The 16460-nt window shown below is 48.2% G+C and overlaps 1 protein-coding gene across 3 annotated transcripts in view; it reads right to left on the bottom strand.

Moving 5' to 3' along the window:
• The window catches only part of CACNA1H (calcium voltage-gated channel subunit alpha1 H), a 398455-nt gene that overhangs the window by 81288 nt on the left and 300707 nt on the right, over nt 1–16460 (bottom strand). For all 3 annotated transcript variants that reach the window (XM_081169320.1, XM_081169322.1, XM_081169321.1), the window contains exons 11-14: nt 10848–10999; nt 9422–9607; nt 7851–7968; nt 4234–4389 (exon numbers count right to left, since the gene is read on the bottom strand). In XM_081169320.1, the coding sequence (XP_081025446.1) occupies nt 4234–4389; nt 7851–7968; nt 9422–9607; nt 10848–10999 (612 nt within the window). The remainder of the gene's footprint in view (nt 1–4233; nt 4390–7850; nt 7969–9421; nt 9608–10847; nt 11000–16460) is intronic.

The following is a 16460-nucleotide window of genomic DNA, read 5'->3' as shown; positions in this document are numbered from 1 at the left end:
TTTGACTGGACTTAACCATCCAGGGGTCCTTTACCTTTTTTTTACCATCCTTTTGTTTTGACTTGCCCTTTGCCCTAAAGTTTTGACTTACTTGTCCAGAGCTCCTAATTCCTGTCACCTCTCAGACTCAGCCCTGATAAGGGCTCAAATATCCTCTGCACTTAAGGGAATCTACTCTATAGTGGTACCTTGGTTCTCAAACGCCTTGGTACTCAAACAACTTGGAACCCAAACACTGCAAACCTGGAAGTAAGTGTTCCACTTTGCGAACGTTTTTCAGAAGCCGAACATGCTCCGTTTTAAGTGTTACACTTCTGTTTTGAGCATTACACGGAGGACTGTCTGGTTTTGCTATTTATTTTGCATTTTTGTTTTTGCGGCTTTTTTCCTTTGTTTTTGTGACTGTGTGGAACCCAGTTCAGCTACTGATTGATTGATGGTGTGACTGCAGTACATTGTTTATGGCTTTCATTTTATGGGTCAATGGTCTCGTTAGATAGTAAAATTCACGTTAAATTGCTGTTTTAGGGGTTGTTTTTAAAAGTCTGGAACGGATTAATCCATTTTGCATTACTTTCTATGGAAAAGCGTGCCTTGGTTTTGGAACGCTTTGGTTTTGGAACGGACTTCCAGAACGGATTAAGTTTGAGAACCAAGATACCACTGTATTTCCATTTCCCATCCACAGGTGAAAATGGAACCGATTGTTTGAGAAAGAAACATCCTGAAAACATTCATCCTTCTTCCGTCCGCCCTCTCCCCTCCCTCCTCTTGAGGACTTGTGTTCTGAAGAGCAAAGCTGTTTCTCATTCTGCACTTGAATCTTTCCGCGGCTAATGCCAATTGAGTATTCTAAAATGGTAAATGGCCGCTCTGTTCTTAAGGAACATGGAAAAGTAATATCTCTCTCCTCTCCCCCCGATGTGATTAAAGCCCTTCTCCTAAGTCATTATTCTTAGCTCAAGCGGGTTGGGTTTAGGTAAGGCTCAACATCATTTCCATACGCTAATGGCTTCATAAAAGCTCCGTGATAAAATATGATATGGAGATCGTTATAATTCTGAGGCCGAAATGGGGACGTAACTCTTACTTAAAACCCAAATGTCGCTGTGGATTTGTCCTGGGGGGATGTGGACGGGGGTGTGGCTGGATGTCAAAGCAGATCGGAGCCCAGGCAGAGGGACAAAAACAGAAAGGAAGAGGAAGGGTTGCAGCTCAGTGGCAAAACACCTGCTTGGCATGCAGAAGCTGCCAGACTCAGTCCCCAGCATTTGTGGATAGGGCTGTGAGATACCCTCTGTCTGAAATCCAAGAAAGCTCTGTAGAGACTTCTCAACTAGATGGAGCAACAGCCTGACTTGATATAAGGCGGAATGTCCTATACAGTGGTACCTCAGGTTAAGTACTTAATTCGTTCTGGAGGTCCGTTCTTAACCTGAAACTGTTCTTAACCTGAAGCACCACTTCAGCTAATGGGGCCTCCTGCTGCCGCTGCGCTGCTGAAGCACGATTTCTGTTCTCATCCTGAAGCAAAGTTCCTAACCTGAGGTACTATTTCTGGGTTAGCGGAGTCTATAACCTGAAGCGTATGTAACCTGAAGCGTTTGTAACCCGAGGTACCAGTGTGTGTGTGTGTGTGTGTGTGTGTGTGTGTATATATATATTATTTAAACCACTCTTCTGTATTCAGAACAATGAGGACTAGGAACATTCTCAGGGAAGGGTTGTAGCTCAGTAGTAAAGCGAACCTGCTTTTGCATAAAGAACAGCCCCTGCCACCTCCAGACAAGGCTTGGAGGGAACCCGATCTCAAATCCTGGAGAGCTGTTGTGTGAGAGGGGAAGGGGTTGTTCGATCAAATTAGTCGTATTGATTCGTATGCTGTTGGAGGGCTTTGTTGTTGTTTTGTTGGGCTGTGAATAATAATAATAATAATAATAATAATAATAATAATAATAATAATAATTTATTTATACCCTGGCTGGGTTTCCCCAGCTACTCTGGGTGGCTTCCAACAAAATATTAAAAACACGATGATACATCAGTCATTAAAAGCTTCTCTAAACATGGCTGCCTTCAGATGTCTTCTAAACGTCAGATAGTTGTTAATTTCTTTGACATCTGATGGGAGGGCGTTCCACAGGGCGGGTGCCACTACCAAGAAGGCCCTCTGCCTGGTTCCGTGTAACTTGGCTTCCTCTGCCTGGTTCCCTGTAACTTCACTTCTCGCAGTGAGGGAACTGCCAGAAGGCCCTCAGAGAAGGACCTCAGTGTCCGGGCTGAATGATGGGGGTGGAGATGCTCCTTCAAGTAAACTGGGCTGAGGCCGTTTAGGTCTTGAAAGGTCAGCACCAACACTTTGAATTGTGCTTGGAAACGTACTGGGAGCCAATGTAGGTCTTTCAAGAATGGTGTTATGTAATGTATGTAATAAGGGGGAGCCACACCGGGGTGAAGGTGCCCGCTTTTGTTTGTTCCTGTGCTAGTTTCAATTTGTTGGTTAGTTTTTCTAGTAAGGCTAGAAAAACGGTTGGGTACCAGTGGTCCATTTTCACTCCTGACAGGTCCCTCTAGTGTTTAGTTATGTTGCTCCTGGCTGCTGAGAGGAGGGGGCTTGTGAGTTCTTTCTATTGTGAGTGTGCATTATTGTCTTGGAAAAACACACAAGCAAAACTCGCTGCCGTCAACTGAAGGTGACCAGCCATTCCTGGGCCCCCCAAATCTTTCTCACTGGCAAGGAAAACTAATTAATGAATTGAAAGAGAACCTACCCACATGGTGCTGACACAAAAAACCTTGCATCATCATCATCATCATTTATTTATACCCCGCCCATCTGGGGTATACAAACACTGTAAAAAATGGGAAGTCTACTACCCCCCCTTCTTTCTCTCCCAACCTTGCACTATCCGTAACATTAGAGTCTCACTTCAAATGTAACTGATCTGTAGAAAGGTCTCTATGAACCGAAAGCAGAGATGCTGCGTGCAATTTTGTTACCCAAGAAAATCTTTAGTAAAAACAATTAAACAAAAATCCTGGAGAGCTGCTGCCAATCAGTGCAGACAACACCAAATGTGCTGATGAGGCGGGGTAGAAATTTAATAATAAATTAAATAAACCACTAGTGCAGCAACCTCAAGAGGGCCAGAGGCTCCTCATCCCCATCGTAGGTGAACGAACCGTCTGTATCGATTCCCGCCACACCTTGTGGCAGGGAGTTCCACAGTTGCCCGGAATTCTGGACATGTTGGGTAACATCCAGGCTGTAACAACTGCCGGTGGTCAAAACCGCCATCCGAACTGAATGTTTGGTTGGCTCACCGAGCAAAAAGCCAAGTCACCTGCTTGGTGGGTGTAAGGGGCTGGACTGAGGAAGAATGGTGGGAACTGCTCCCTCTCTTCCTGCACCTTCCCAAGAAGAGGAGGACAGTATAGATTTAGAACAGTGGCTTGCAGAAGGCCATAGCTAAGAGGCTGCAGAGGGGAGCAACTGGGAAAAATTGGGAGAGCAGTAGGAAGAAGAAGCACTGGGGAGAGACAGCTGACAGACTCAGTGTCTCTTGAAAGCCTTCCTGAACCTCTCTCTCCCAGAGCAAGGTGTGCATGAGAGTAATAGAACAGAAATCTGAGAGGCAGAAAGCACAGATCAGCCGGCGCCGGGGTGACGTAGAATAGGGTGGGACTTTACTTGGAGCATTGCCGATAACCAAGAGAGACCGCATTCCTTCGTCTCTCTCTGTGAATATTCATCATCATTCTTTATTACGGTCCAGAGACCCAACAAATCGTTACAAAGCAATGCACAATTCAGACTAGCCTACCTCCAGGTTAAACAAGCATTTTGTTCAGACTTAAAGATAGGGATCACTGGTTCTTGCAACCACCGATAAAAACTTCGCCACTGCTAATGTTCTAGCGTTTGTCTGGTCTTCCAATAGGAACCTGACATAGTGAGCCTCTGATTTTCCCAGGAAAGGTACCAGCAAGGGTAATATCAGTTCAGCCCTGGCTTGCTCGTATTTCGCACAGTGCAGCAAAATATGCTTTATAGAATCGATGTCTTGAGCACACGAGCAAAGTCTGTCTTGGTACGGAATTCCTCTCAACCTGCCACTGTGAATATTGAATAAACTACCTGGTAAGAACTCTTCTAGTTTTTTTGCTTCCTGGCACCCTATTGTGAGAGGAATAGGATTCCCTGAAGCCTTGACAGTGCGACTCTTCCCTTACCTCAGCCTGGAAACCCTCCACTAGGATGGCAACCAAGAGGTTGAAAAGGACGTAGTTTCCGAAGGTCATCAGAGCCACGAAATAGAGAGCCGCCCAGGAAGAGGTGGAGGCCATCCCGTTGTACAGAACCACGTTCCAGTCTTCTTGGGTGAGGATCTGCACACAACATGGAGAGAGAGAGAGACCAAGGGAATGAGAGATCAGTCCAGAATAGCAGGCTTTTATCTCAGGTGTGGGCTTCTACCACGACAGAGCCTTTTCTGTGGCTACCCCCAAAGAAAAAAGAGGTAGAACAAAGGGTACTGGGAACTGGGTTTCCAACTCCTAAAAGTCCCACACAAGAGATCCACAAAACTTTTTTTTTTTCAATTTACGCTTATTTTTTTTTTAGACGTTTTTATTGGATTTTACAAAACATAGAAAAAATACAAAGACAAGAGCAAGAAAAAAAATAGTGACACAAACACAAACTACAAAATACAACAATACACACATTAAGCACAAAAAATACAAAATACATACGATAAAGACTAATAACAAAAAGAAAAAGCACATATAAGAAAAACACAAAAATTCCTTCTTTCTTAATTTTAGATCTTAAACATATTCTCCTGACTTCCTTGCGTCCCCCGTTCTTGTATCCCTTTTCAAAGTTAGTTCAGCAAATTCACAGCCCATTAATTTACCTGTTGTTGGTTTAATCTTAAATTTTATCTTGTTGCTAGAACCCCCACAATTCATTTCAATGTCATCAGCATTCAGAAATTTTACAATATTTCTGCAAATAGATTTTAAATTTCCCCCAATCTTCTTCCACTTGCTCTTCTCCCTGGTCTCAGATTCTGCCAGTCATCTCCGCCATCTCCATGTAATCAATTAGTTGCATCTGCCAGTCTTCCACGGTGGGTAGATCTTCTGTCTTCCAATGTTTTGCAATAGAGATCCACAAAACTTGTCTTGAAGGGAAAATGTGTTACATGGATTCCCAGAGGGACTTCCCAGCAAACTTTGGCAACTGTGCAGGCGGTAACGTTTAATTTCTGAACTCAGAACTGAAAGGGAAACACTGAGCTCAAAAACAGAAGGCTGCAAAATGAATATTCGCAAGACATTGCCAGGCAACACCCCTAGAAACTCACTACGAACAGGGCAAGCCGAACCATGTCTACTCAAAAGCAAGTCCTGATGAATTTACTCCTTACTCAAAGGGGATTAGAATTGCTGTCTAAATTCCACCCTCCTGTACTCCAGCTCTAATCTGAAGGCATGGAGGTGGTCACTTTCTGGGATGAGGAACTGCAATTCCCAGGCCTCACTGAGACTCAGGTTTCCAGGAGGATATTGTAGACACAGTGTCTGAAAAAGCTGGTAGGGATCCTTCTGACTGAAAGGATCCATTGCTGGGATTCCCGTTGCTGCCTGTCCTTTGCAATACAGTGGTACCTTGGGTTAAGTACTTAATTCGTACCAGAGGTCCGTTTTTAACCTGAAACTGTTCTTAACCTGAGGCACCACTTTAGCTAATGGGGCCTCCTGCTGCTGCCGCGCCGCTGGAGCACGATTTCTGTTCTCGTCCTGAAGCAAAGTTCTTAACCCGAGGTACTATTTCTGGGTTAGCGGAGTCTGTAACCTGAAGCGTATGTAACCCGAGGTACCACTGTATATACAAGGAGAGTCCAGCATCCTGTTCTCATGGGGGCCAACTAGATGGCCACTCTGGGCGGCACCCAACAGAACATTAAAAACACGATAAAACATCAAACGTTAAAAGCTTTCGTAAACAGGGCTGCCTTCAGATGTCTTCTAAAAGTCAGATAGTTGTTTATTTCCTTGACATCTGATGGGAGGGCATTCCACAGGGCAGGCACCACTACCAAGAAGACCTTCTGCCTGGTTCCCTGTAGCCTCACTTCTCGCAGTGAGGGAACAGCCAGAAGGCCCTGGGAGCTGGACCTCAGTGTCCGGGTAGAACGATGTGGGTGGAGACGCTCCTTCAGATGCTCCCATTAGATGCTCCAATGGGAAACTTACAAGCAGGCGCTGAGCAGAACAGCACTCTCTCTGCTTGTGATTCCCAGTCAGAGGCAGAAATTTGCCATGGTGGCTGGTAGCCGCTGATTTGGGATATCAGTGGAGGACAAGAACTCTTTGACCTCAATTAGTCCAGCCTCAGCCAAGACAACTGTCTTCAGAACTGCCGCAAAGCTGGAGCGACCCGCAACAGGGTATTGGCCCAGCAGGGAAGCTATGCTGGCTTGATTTAGCAACATGGTTCCCATTAACCTCAGCTGCAAGAGCTCAACTCCTTTGCCGGATTTATTTACCCGCAAGATTTGCAGTGACAATAGTGGCGGCACCTCCATTAAAATGAGGCAATGGATGGCGCGAACTGTACAACGCCAATGTCAATTTCTCCCGGCAGTCAATTATTTAATCGCCGTCTCTTGTTTACCGAGACAGGTTGGTCTGAGGCAGGCAGAGCCGGTTGTTTTTCTCGTTCCGGAGAAGCTTTTTCAAGTTACTTGTCCTCCAAAGGCCATTTGTGACATGAAGTCTGCCCAGATCTTGTACTTGGAAAGACAATGTCACTCCTCATGAAGCAGGGCAGGTCTGTTTTGCCCACCAGTGTATGAGAACAACAGCCGTGGTAGTTCAGACCAAAAAGATCTGCTCGGTGCAGCAAACTGCTTCTGACTATAGTCAGCCGGGGTCTCTGAGCAGGGCAGGGAAGGCAACAGAGCCCTCTTAGGCTGTTGTTCCATGTCACTACGTAAAGGTAAAGGTAAAGGTAAAGGGACCCCTGACCATTAGGTCCAATCGTGGCCGACTCTGGGGTTGCAACGCTCATCTCGCTTTATTGGCCAAGGGAGCCGGCGTACAGCTTCCGGGTCATGTGGCCAGCATGACTAAGCCGCTTCTGGAAAACCAGAGCAGCGCCTGGAAATGCCGTTTACCTTCCTGCCGGAGCGGTACCTATTTATCTACTTGCACTTTGACGTGCTTTCAAACTGCTAGGTTGGCAGGAGCAGGGACTGAGCAATGGGAGCTCACCCCGTCGTGGGGATTCGAACCGCCAACCTTCTGATCGGCAAGTCCTAGGCTCTGTGGTTTAACCCACAGCGCCCCCCGCATCCCCATGTCACTTTTCAACAGAGCCCAGTGACGGAAGCACACAGCTGTATTTCAGAATGGTTTTTATATGTATGTCACTACGTGCACACATATAAAAATCATTCTGAAATACAGCTGCGTGCTTCCGTCACTGGGCTCTGTTGAAAATTAGGAATCAGGAAGTGACCTCTGCAGACAATGGAAGAACTCTTTTCTTACCTCTGGTGCTGTGATCTTTTAGGTGACATGGACCCTGTTACACAGTTGAATGTGCATGCGTGCTCCATCCATTTCCCTCCTTCCTCCCCATCCCTGGGTGCTGGCAACAGATGGGACCGTGAGATCTTGTCTGTCTCCTTATGCTTTGTTCTAGATCTTCCCCTCCCTGTTAGTAAAATCTGCTGAAGAACAGCTATGGTGGCTTTCATTGTCCATCTGACTCCTAAAGAACAGCCTCTGAGTGTATCACATATTTTAGTGGGGAGGTGTAGCCTTTGGGGTCTTACCTGGAACACAGTGACGATAGCCCACAGCAAGGAATCAAAATTCTTCCTATCCGGCATCGTGTCCCCTGTGTCTGTTTTCAAGCCAAACTTGCATCCGAAAAGATGCATGCCAAGAATGCTAGGAAGAGAGAAGGAGAGAGGAAGGAACTTGTAAATAAAATGAAACGTTCAAGGGTGCTTTGCACCAATGGTTCCCAACCTTTTCGATATGGGAACTCACAGCTCCAAATTTACATAGCATGGTGAACAATTGGTTCAATGACGCACAAAGTTTGGACCTCAGGCCTTTGGCAGCTGTCAGGGAACTGCCATCAGCTCAGAGGGGAGAGGTGGAAGGGCAGTTGTGTTACAGGGAGCCTCCGAAGATCTTGCGATGCAGTTCCTCCTTTGGTGAGGAGGAAAGCCCCACCTCCAGTGAGGAGGGGGTGCAGGGAGCAGGAGATGCTAGGGAGAGCCCCAACACTGGCTTGAGCAAACTGGAGAGGAAGGAAGTACCCCTTTGCCAGCGCCCACTCTGCGCAGGAGGTCTGGGCGCAGAGAGGGGAGGAGAAGGATGGGGGTCACATGACTGTTATGCTGGGGGGTGGGTGGGTACAAGGACCGGCCACTCCCAGATTCTGCTAGCGACTGAGCAGACATGGACTTGTGACGCTCTGCACTGTAAATAGTTTGTATTAATAATAAAGCCTGGAAAAGACAGGTTGGAGTCTTGCCTGCTTGCTCTCGAGCAACCACACCAGCATCCGACAGCAGCCATTGGTTTCGTGCATTGTAACTATAGTGTTGCCTGTTTTATAAGCGAGACTTGATGCATCCAAGGCAAAAATGAAACAGCCCACGACTCGCTTGTATGGCGTTTGAGACCCGCTTGCAGGTCACGTATGACCCAGAGGTTGGAAAACGCTGTTTCACATCAACATTTGCCAGCCAGGCGCACTGCAGGACTGATGGACTACAAATCCCATGTCGCCTCTTACTTGCTTTCGCCCCTAATTCCTCTACCTTTGGGTAAATAATTGTTCCATGCATCCCTGAAATGCACAAAGCGACTGCTAGATTTTACCTGGAAACATTCCAGGTTTCGCAGCGCACCCCTCCAGGAATTTTGCAAACGAAGTTGACGTTTGATGGAGGGAAATGCCAAATAAATAGCTACTGCGCTTTGCCTAGCCAATTTGAGGCACGGGGGGGGGGGGGGAGGACCATTCTCACCCCCTCCCCCTCCCTGTTCTGTTTCCACGACATCCTGGGTTTCAGTTCAGCTGCCTCAATGATGTTTGCCATCAATCAAGAACAACGGAGCAATTGTTTCGCTCTTGTTGTCACTTTGCGTCCTTCATTTGTCTCTGGGGTGGCAGGATCTGGTGGAACAGCGAGACTGAGGAGAGGGGAATCCATCTGCCGAGCATCCAGCCTGTCAGTCTATTGTGAGTTGAGCTGTCATCCACGCACCGCTCGGCAAAGGGGCACCATTGTCATTCTAATCTAGGCGGCGGCGGAGATGAATGGAAAAAACAAAACATAGCAATTAACCGGAGAGGAAGGGGTTGCGCACGCATGCCGGCACATACCTGAAGATGAAGATGAAGAGCATGAGGAGCATGCAGAAGGTGGCCACATTGTCCATGGTCTTCATCAGGACCACCAGCTGGCGTCGGAGAGCGGGCATGAAACGCACCAGCTTGAGGACCCGGAGAAGCCGGAAGGTTCTCAGCACCGAGAGGCCTCCGTCCGATTGGCCAATGATCTCCCAGACGCTGTGGGGTGAAACAAGAGGCTGTTTGAACTTGCATGAATGGCTAGGGCCGTAATAACTGAAAGTAGAAAGGCCGGCTGCCTCGGGTGGTGGGTGGTAAGGTAAAGGTAACTCTGACCATTAGGTCCAGTCGTGTCCGACTCTGGGGTTGCGGCACTCATCTCGCTTTATTGGCCGAGGGAGCCGGTGTACAGCTTCCGGGTCATGTGGCCAGCATGACTAAGCCGCTTCTGGCGAACCAGAGCAGCGCACGGAAACACCGTTTACCTTCCCGCTGGAGCGATACCTATTTATCTACTTCCACTCTGATGTGCTTTCGAATTGCTAGGTTGGCAGGAGCAGGGACCGAGCAACGGGAGCTCATCCCGTCGCGGGGATTCGAACCGTCGACCTTCTGATTGGCAAGTCCTAGGCTCTGTGGTTTGACCCACAGTGCCACCCGCGTCCCGTGGTGGGTGGTGGTAATATTATTATTATTATTATTATTATTATTATTATTATTAAAATTTGTATACCACCCTTCATCCGCAGATCTCAGAGCACTCCGCAGCATAAAATGACAATATAAAAACCACATAATACATAGTAAGATTAAGAACAAACCAATAATCCCCACTCCAGCAACACATTTAAAAGGGCATTGGATGTCAATCAGCTGAAGGCCTAGGTCAGGGGTCAGCAAACCTTTGCAGCAGGGGGCCGGTCCACTGTCCCTCAGATCTTGTGGGGGGCCGGACTATATTTTGAAGAAAAAAAATGAACGAATTCCTATGCCCCACAAATAACCCAGAGATGCATTTTAAATCAAAGGACACATTCTACTCATGTAAAAACACGCTGAGTCCCGGACTGTTCACGGGCCGGATTTAGAAGGCAATTGGGCCGGATCTGGCCCCTGGGCCTTAGTTTGCCTACCCATGTTCAAGAAAGATTTCGTTCCCAATCTGACTCATTTCTGTACATTTTTTATCCTACTCCACAGCTGGGAAAAGGTTCCCAGAGCAGGTTCCCAATGACCCCTGCACTCATGCTTGCGGTCTAAAAGCCACAGCGCAAAAGGAAAAAGGGACTGGGAGGGAGGAAGGATAAAAATAAACCCATCGTTGATTCCAAGCAAGGAAATACAAGTTCTGTCAACATCTTCCAACTGGAAAGAGCATTTTGACTGTCTCCAGCCCCAGATTGTGTACACAGTCTCTCCCCCTGTGCCTCTGAAGATGCAGTTAAACAGACCAGCTTACCTGATCACAACAATGATGCCGTCAAAAATGTTGTACGGGTTCTTGATGTATCCCCAGATGCCAAAGGCAAGTAGTTTCAGGAGCATCTCCAGGGCAAACATGCTTGTGAAGACGATGTTGCTGATCTCCAGGGCATTTGTCAACTCGTCCGGCTACGGGAGAACAGGAAACAGCAATGAGCAAAGGGAGAGTGCAGAACTGTTGCCAGCATCTCAATAGTCCCCCGCAGACCAGACCCAGAAGGCATCTCCTACAAAACCTCGTAATGACAGTCTTGCTAATTCAGACATTATAGGTTTGATGTTCTGGTTCCTGAAATGGACAAGCAGATGACTCTGGCAAGCCAACAAGCAGGAGAGGAACAGCCCTCTTCCTTGTTTCTCATAGAATAGAATAGAATAGAATAGAATATTAACAGATATACTGCTTCTAAACCTGGAGGTTCCGTGTAGCTATAATTCGGTATCAGAAAGTTTGAACAGTTCCCATAGGTATAGTAAACATCCATTGATAGCTGACATTTCCCTAAACACTTGTAGTTAAGAATGTGCAAGCTTGTGAGGTATTCCACTGCATTTGATTGGGGGGGGGGAGGCTTGTTTCAGCCAAAGGACTGTCATTGTCATGTGGACAAAGACATCTCTGCCTAACGGTAGAGCCGGCCCTATACAAATGTCCAAGTTTGAATGTTGGTTTCTCACTCTATGTGAATGACAAAGTTTGAATGCTGGTGTCAAACACATCTCACTTTGCCTAACGGTAGAGCCGGTCCTACACAAATGTCCAAATGTGAATCCCAGAGTCAACCATATGTTGTTGGACCTGGAAAAATTGTTATTGGGCGGAAAGTGAAACAAATTAACGAGTGTTTCTTCTCTGGAGTTGATTTACATCTAAATCCACTTCTTTCTTTCTTTTTTGATTCCGCTATATAAAAGATTAGGTCGGCAAAGAGTTTTCAAGAACGATTTAGCAATTTAATTGTAAGAGCAAGAATTGAGCTTCCCTATAAACAGACGTCTCCAGAGGACCCTAGTAATTGAAGAAAAGTTTAAGGGATTGATGATGGTAAAATGAACTCGCGTGATCAGATTGATGGATGGGAGAAAAGAGAAGCTATCTAATTAAAGAGCTTTGCAGGCAGCCGGGACTGTGCTTTGCTCTGTTGGAATGTACATTGCGACCAGAATGCCCTCTTGGAATCAGTGCTGTTTGTGAATCTCTGTCCTGTAAATCAACTGCAATTATATCATTATACCCTGAGTGAGTGCCTGAGGGCCCTGCTCTTGCCACTTACCATCTGGCCTGGGGCGGGGCCTGGGGCCTCATAGGGACTGCCTGCTGCTTGCTGCCTGCTGCCCAGGAGGACTCCCCTGAGTGAGTGCTTGAGGGCCCTGCTCCTCCCTGCCACTTACCACCTGGCCCAGGGCGGGGCCTGACAGGCCTCACTAGGACAGTTGTTACTGCCGGAGAGGCACAGAGTGTTTTTAAAATGTTTTTAAAAATTTTCTCTGGATTTTTTGTATGTGGGGGGTGGGGGTGGGATTGATGTTTGGTTGGGCTTGGGGAATTTTTATTATTATTATTAATTTGATGTTTTTGTAATTTTTACATTTTTTTTGTTTGTATTGGTTTATTGGTTTTGTTTGTTTGTTTAAGGTGTTATTTTGTTTTTAGGGGGAGGGGTCAGGGCTGCCGGGGAGTGGGCCCCAGCCCACAAAATGGCTGGGGCATGTTCCACAGGGGGGGATGCACTGGGACAACCGATCTCAGTGATCACGGGTAGGAGGAGGAGTTACGCTAAGACCAGACCATGTCATTACAGAGGAGGCAGGTTTAGTCGTTGTCTGAGGACTATTCCTGCCTCCGGGTCTGGTCCTGACCGGATGGATACTAGAATCAGCAAGGGATACCCACATGACCTGAAGGTGCTGCTGTGCAATGCCAGGTCAATGATTCATAAGACCACTGCCATCCATGACTTGATCGTGGATGGAGGACTTGACCTGGCATGTGTAACAGAGACTTGGTTGGATGAAGCAGATGGGCCTGTCCTTGCCGCTGCTTGTCCACCAGGTTTCTCTTACGCACAGCAACCCAGGTCACATGGGCGGGGAGGGGGGGTTGCAGTGATTTTTAGGAAGTCATTAGTTTGCACCAGGCGTCCTATTGGGAAGACCCAGTTTTCTGAGTGCATGTTCTGGAAGTTGGGCAATAGGGGCAGTACAGGATTCCTTTTGGTGTACCGACCTCCCCGCTGCACCAAGGATTCCCTGCCCGAGCTGCTTCAGGTCGTGGCGGATGTTCTCCTGGAGACACCTAGCTTGGTTGTCCTAGGGGATTTTAACATCCATGCCGACACGACCTTACAAGGGGCCGCTCGGGACTTCGTGGAAAGCATGGCCTCCATGGGGCTGTCCCTGAATAAGTCTGGCCCAACCCACAGCCGTGGACATGCCTTGGACCTGGTGTTTACCTCTATGGATGTTGGTGATCTGACACTAAGTAAAAGCGAAACGAAAGAAGTGCCATGGTCAGATCACTTCCTGGTGCAACTGGACTTCTCCGCGACCCTTCCCCTCTGCAGGGAGGTGGGACCAATTCGGATGGTCCGCCCCCGCCACTTAATGGATCCAAATGGTTTCCAGAGAGTGGTAGGGGATACTTTATCCCATGTTGATGGCCTTTCAGCCGATTCCCTGGTGGCCCGCTGGAATGTGGAGTTAACCAGGGCTATTGACTGTTTGGCTCCGAAGCGCCCTCTCCGATTGCATGGAGCCCGGACAGCCCCGTGGTTTTCCACGGATCTGAGGGCAATGAAACAATCGTTGAGACGGCTAGAGCGCCGGTGGCGGATAACTCATTCCGAATCTGACCGGACACAGGTTAGAGCTCAACGTCGAGCCTACCAAGTGGCGATAGCGACGGCGAAGAGGAATTTCTTCACCGCCTCTATTGCATCTGCAGAAAACAGCAGCAGGAGACTTTTTCAGGTGGTTCACAATTTAGCGGAACCACCTGCAACATCGGGGCCCAGTACGGGCCACATGTTCTCCTGCAATGATTTTGCAAAGTTTTTTGCAGATAAAATCGCTCAGATTCGGGAAGAAGTAGACTCCACCGTGGGAGCAGGGCCGGGGCGGGAGAGTGCTAGAGTTCTGTCTAGTCAAGTTGAGTGGGATCAATTCCAATCTGTTACCTCCGAGGATGTGGACAGGCTGCTTGGACGAGTGAAACCAACCACCTGTCTCCTGGATCCTTGCCCATCCTGGCTTATAAAAGCTAGCCGGGAAGGACTGGGCGATGGGCTTCGTGGGGTGGTGAATGCTTCCCTCCGTGAGGGAGCCTTCCCAGACCCGCTGAAAGAGGCGGTTATTAAACCGTTTCTTAAAAAACCATCTTTAGATGCGGCCACGATGGCCAACTATCGCCCAGTCTCAAATCTTCCATTCCTGGGCAAGGTGATTGAGCGAGCGGTTGCCGAACAACTCCAGGCACGCCTGGAAGAAGCGGACCATTTGGATCCCTTCCAGTCGGGATTCAGGCCTCATCATGGGACTGAAACTGCCTTGGTCGCACTGGTTGATGATCTCCGGCGGGCTAGGGACAAAGGTGAGAGCTGTTTCCTAGTTCTGCTGGATCTCTCAGCGGCGTTCGATACCATCGACCATAGCATCCTTCTGGACCGTCTTGAGGGGCTGGGAGCTGGGGGCACTGTCATACAGTGGTTCCGCTCCTTCCTCCTGGGCCGTGTTCAGAAAGTGGTGGTGGGGGATGAGTGTTCAGACCCCTGGGCTCTCACTTGTGGGGTGCCTCAGGGTTCTGTCCTCTCCCCCATGCTTTTCAACATCTACATGCGGCCGCTGGGAGAGATCATCAGGAGGTTTGGGCTGGGTGTTCATCAGTATGCGGATGATACCCAGCTCTACCTCTCTTTTAAATCAGAACCAGTGAAGGCGGTGAAGGTCCTGTGTGAGTGTCTGGAGGCGGTTGGAGGATGGATGGCGGCTAACAGATTGAGGTTGAATCCTGACAAGACAGAAGTACTGTTTTTGGGGGACAGGAGGCGGGCAGGTGTGGAGGATTCCCTGGTCCTGAATGGGGTAACTGTGCCCCTGAAGGACCAGGTGCGCAGCCTGGGAGTCATTTTGGACTCACAGCTGTCCATGGAGGCGCAGGTCAAATCTGTGTCCAGGGCAGCTGTTTACCAGCTCCATCTGGTACGTAGGCTGAGACCCTATCTGCCTGCGGACTGTCTCGCCAGAGTGGTGCATGCTCTGGTTATCTCCCGCTTGGACTACTGCAATGCACTCTACGTGGGGCTACCTTTGAAGGTGACTCGGAAACTACAACTAATCCAGAATGCGGCAGCTAGACTGGTGACTGGGAGCGGCCGCCGAGACCATATAACACCGGTCTTGAAAGACCTGCATTGGCTCCCAGTACGTTTCCGAGCACAATTCAAAGTGTTGGTGCTGACCTTTAAAGCCCTAAACGGCCTCGGTCCAGTATACCTGAAGGAGCGTCTCCACCCCCATCATTCTGCCCGGACGCTGAGGTCCAGCGCCGAGGGCCTTCTGGCGGTTCCCTCATTGCGAGAAGCAAAGCTACAGGGAACCAGGCAGAGGGCCTTCTCGGTAGTGGCGCCCGCCCTGTGGAACGCCCTTCCAGCAGATGTCAAAGTGATAAACAACTATCTGACATTCAGGAGACATCTTAAGGCAGCCCTGTTCAGGGAAGTTTTTAACGTGTGATATTTTATTGTATTTTTGGTTTTTATGGAAGCTGCCCAGAGTGGCTGGGGAGGCCCAGCCAGATGGGCGGGGTATAAATAATAAATTATTATTATTATTATTATTATTATCAATTTCAGAAAATGAGTTGTTGTTTTTTTTTAATGATAAAGGTGGATATGCTTAATAAAGAGCATTGATTCGGCACACTTTGCTTTGGGCAAAATCCGGGGACCATTCTGCAACCACAGGGTGAGATTTCCTTGGCTTTACCTTCACCTGGCAGAATCAATTTCACCCCCTACCCCTGCTACAAATCACCTTTAATCCTCACAACAACCCTGTGAGATATGTTAGGCTGGGGAAAAAATCAGTTTCCCCTAAGGCAGGACCTGTTGCTTGCTCTGCAACTGAGGTATGGCTCTTCCCTTTATGGTAGGAACTGGAAAACGAAGAATGAGGTATAAATACAGTGCGAATGCGATCTCTGCAGGATGCACATTCACAAACAGCAGCGTTTGCAATCTGCAGTGGCGTGTCTGCGCATGCGCAGGTTGCGAGTCTGTGCTTCTGCGCATGCGCAAAGCGCAATTTAGTGTTTCTGTGCATGTGTGACCGCCGGAACCCGGAAGTAACCCGTTCCGGTACTTCAGGGTTTCGGCGGTCCGTAACCCAAAAAAACGCAACCTGAAGCGTCTGTAACCTGAGATATGACTGTATATGAATTGATATTGCAGGAATGTCAGACTAGGACCAGGGATACATGAATGCAGAGCCCCCTACACAGCTAAGAAGCTCACTGTGGGACCTTAGGCCAGTCGCTCTCTCTTAGCCTAACCTGCCTCACAAGGTTGTTGTGGAGATAAACTGGAACCCTTCC

Source organism: Podarcis bocagei (assembly GCF_964188305.1).
Source record: "Podarcis bocagei genome assembly, chromosome: 14".
Classification (NCBI taxonomy): Eukaryota; Metazoa; Chordata; class Lepidosauria; order Squamata; family Lacertidae; genus Podarcis; species Podarcis bocagei.
Note: the sequence above shows the minus strand (reverse complement) of the source record. Positions and strands in the feature narration are given on the sequence as shown.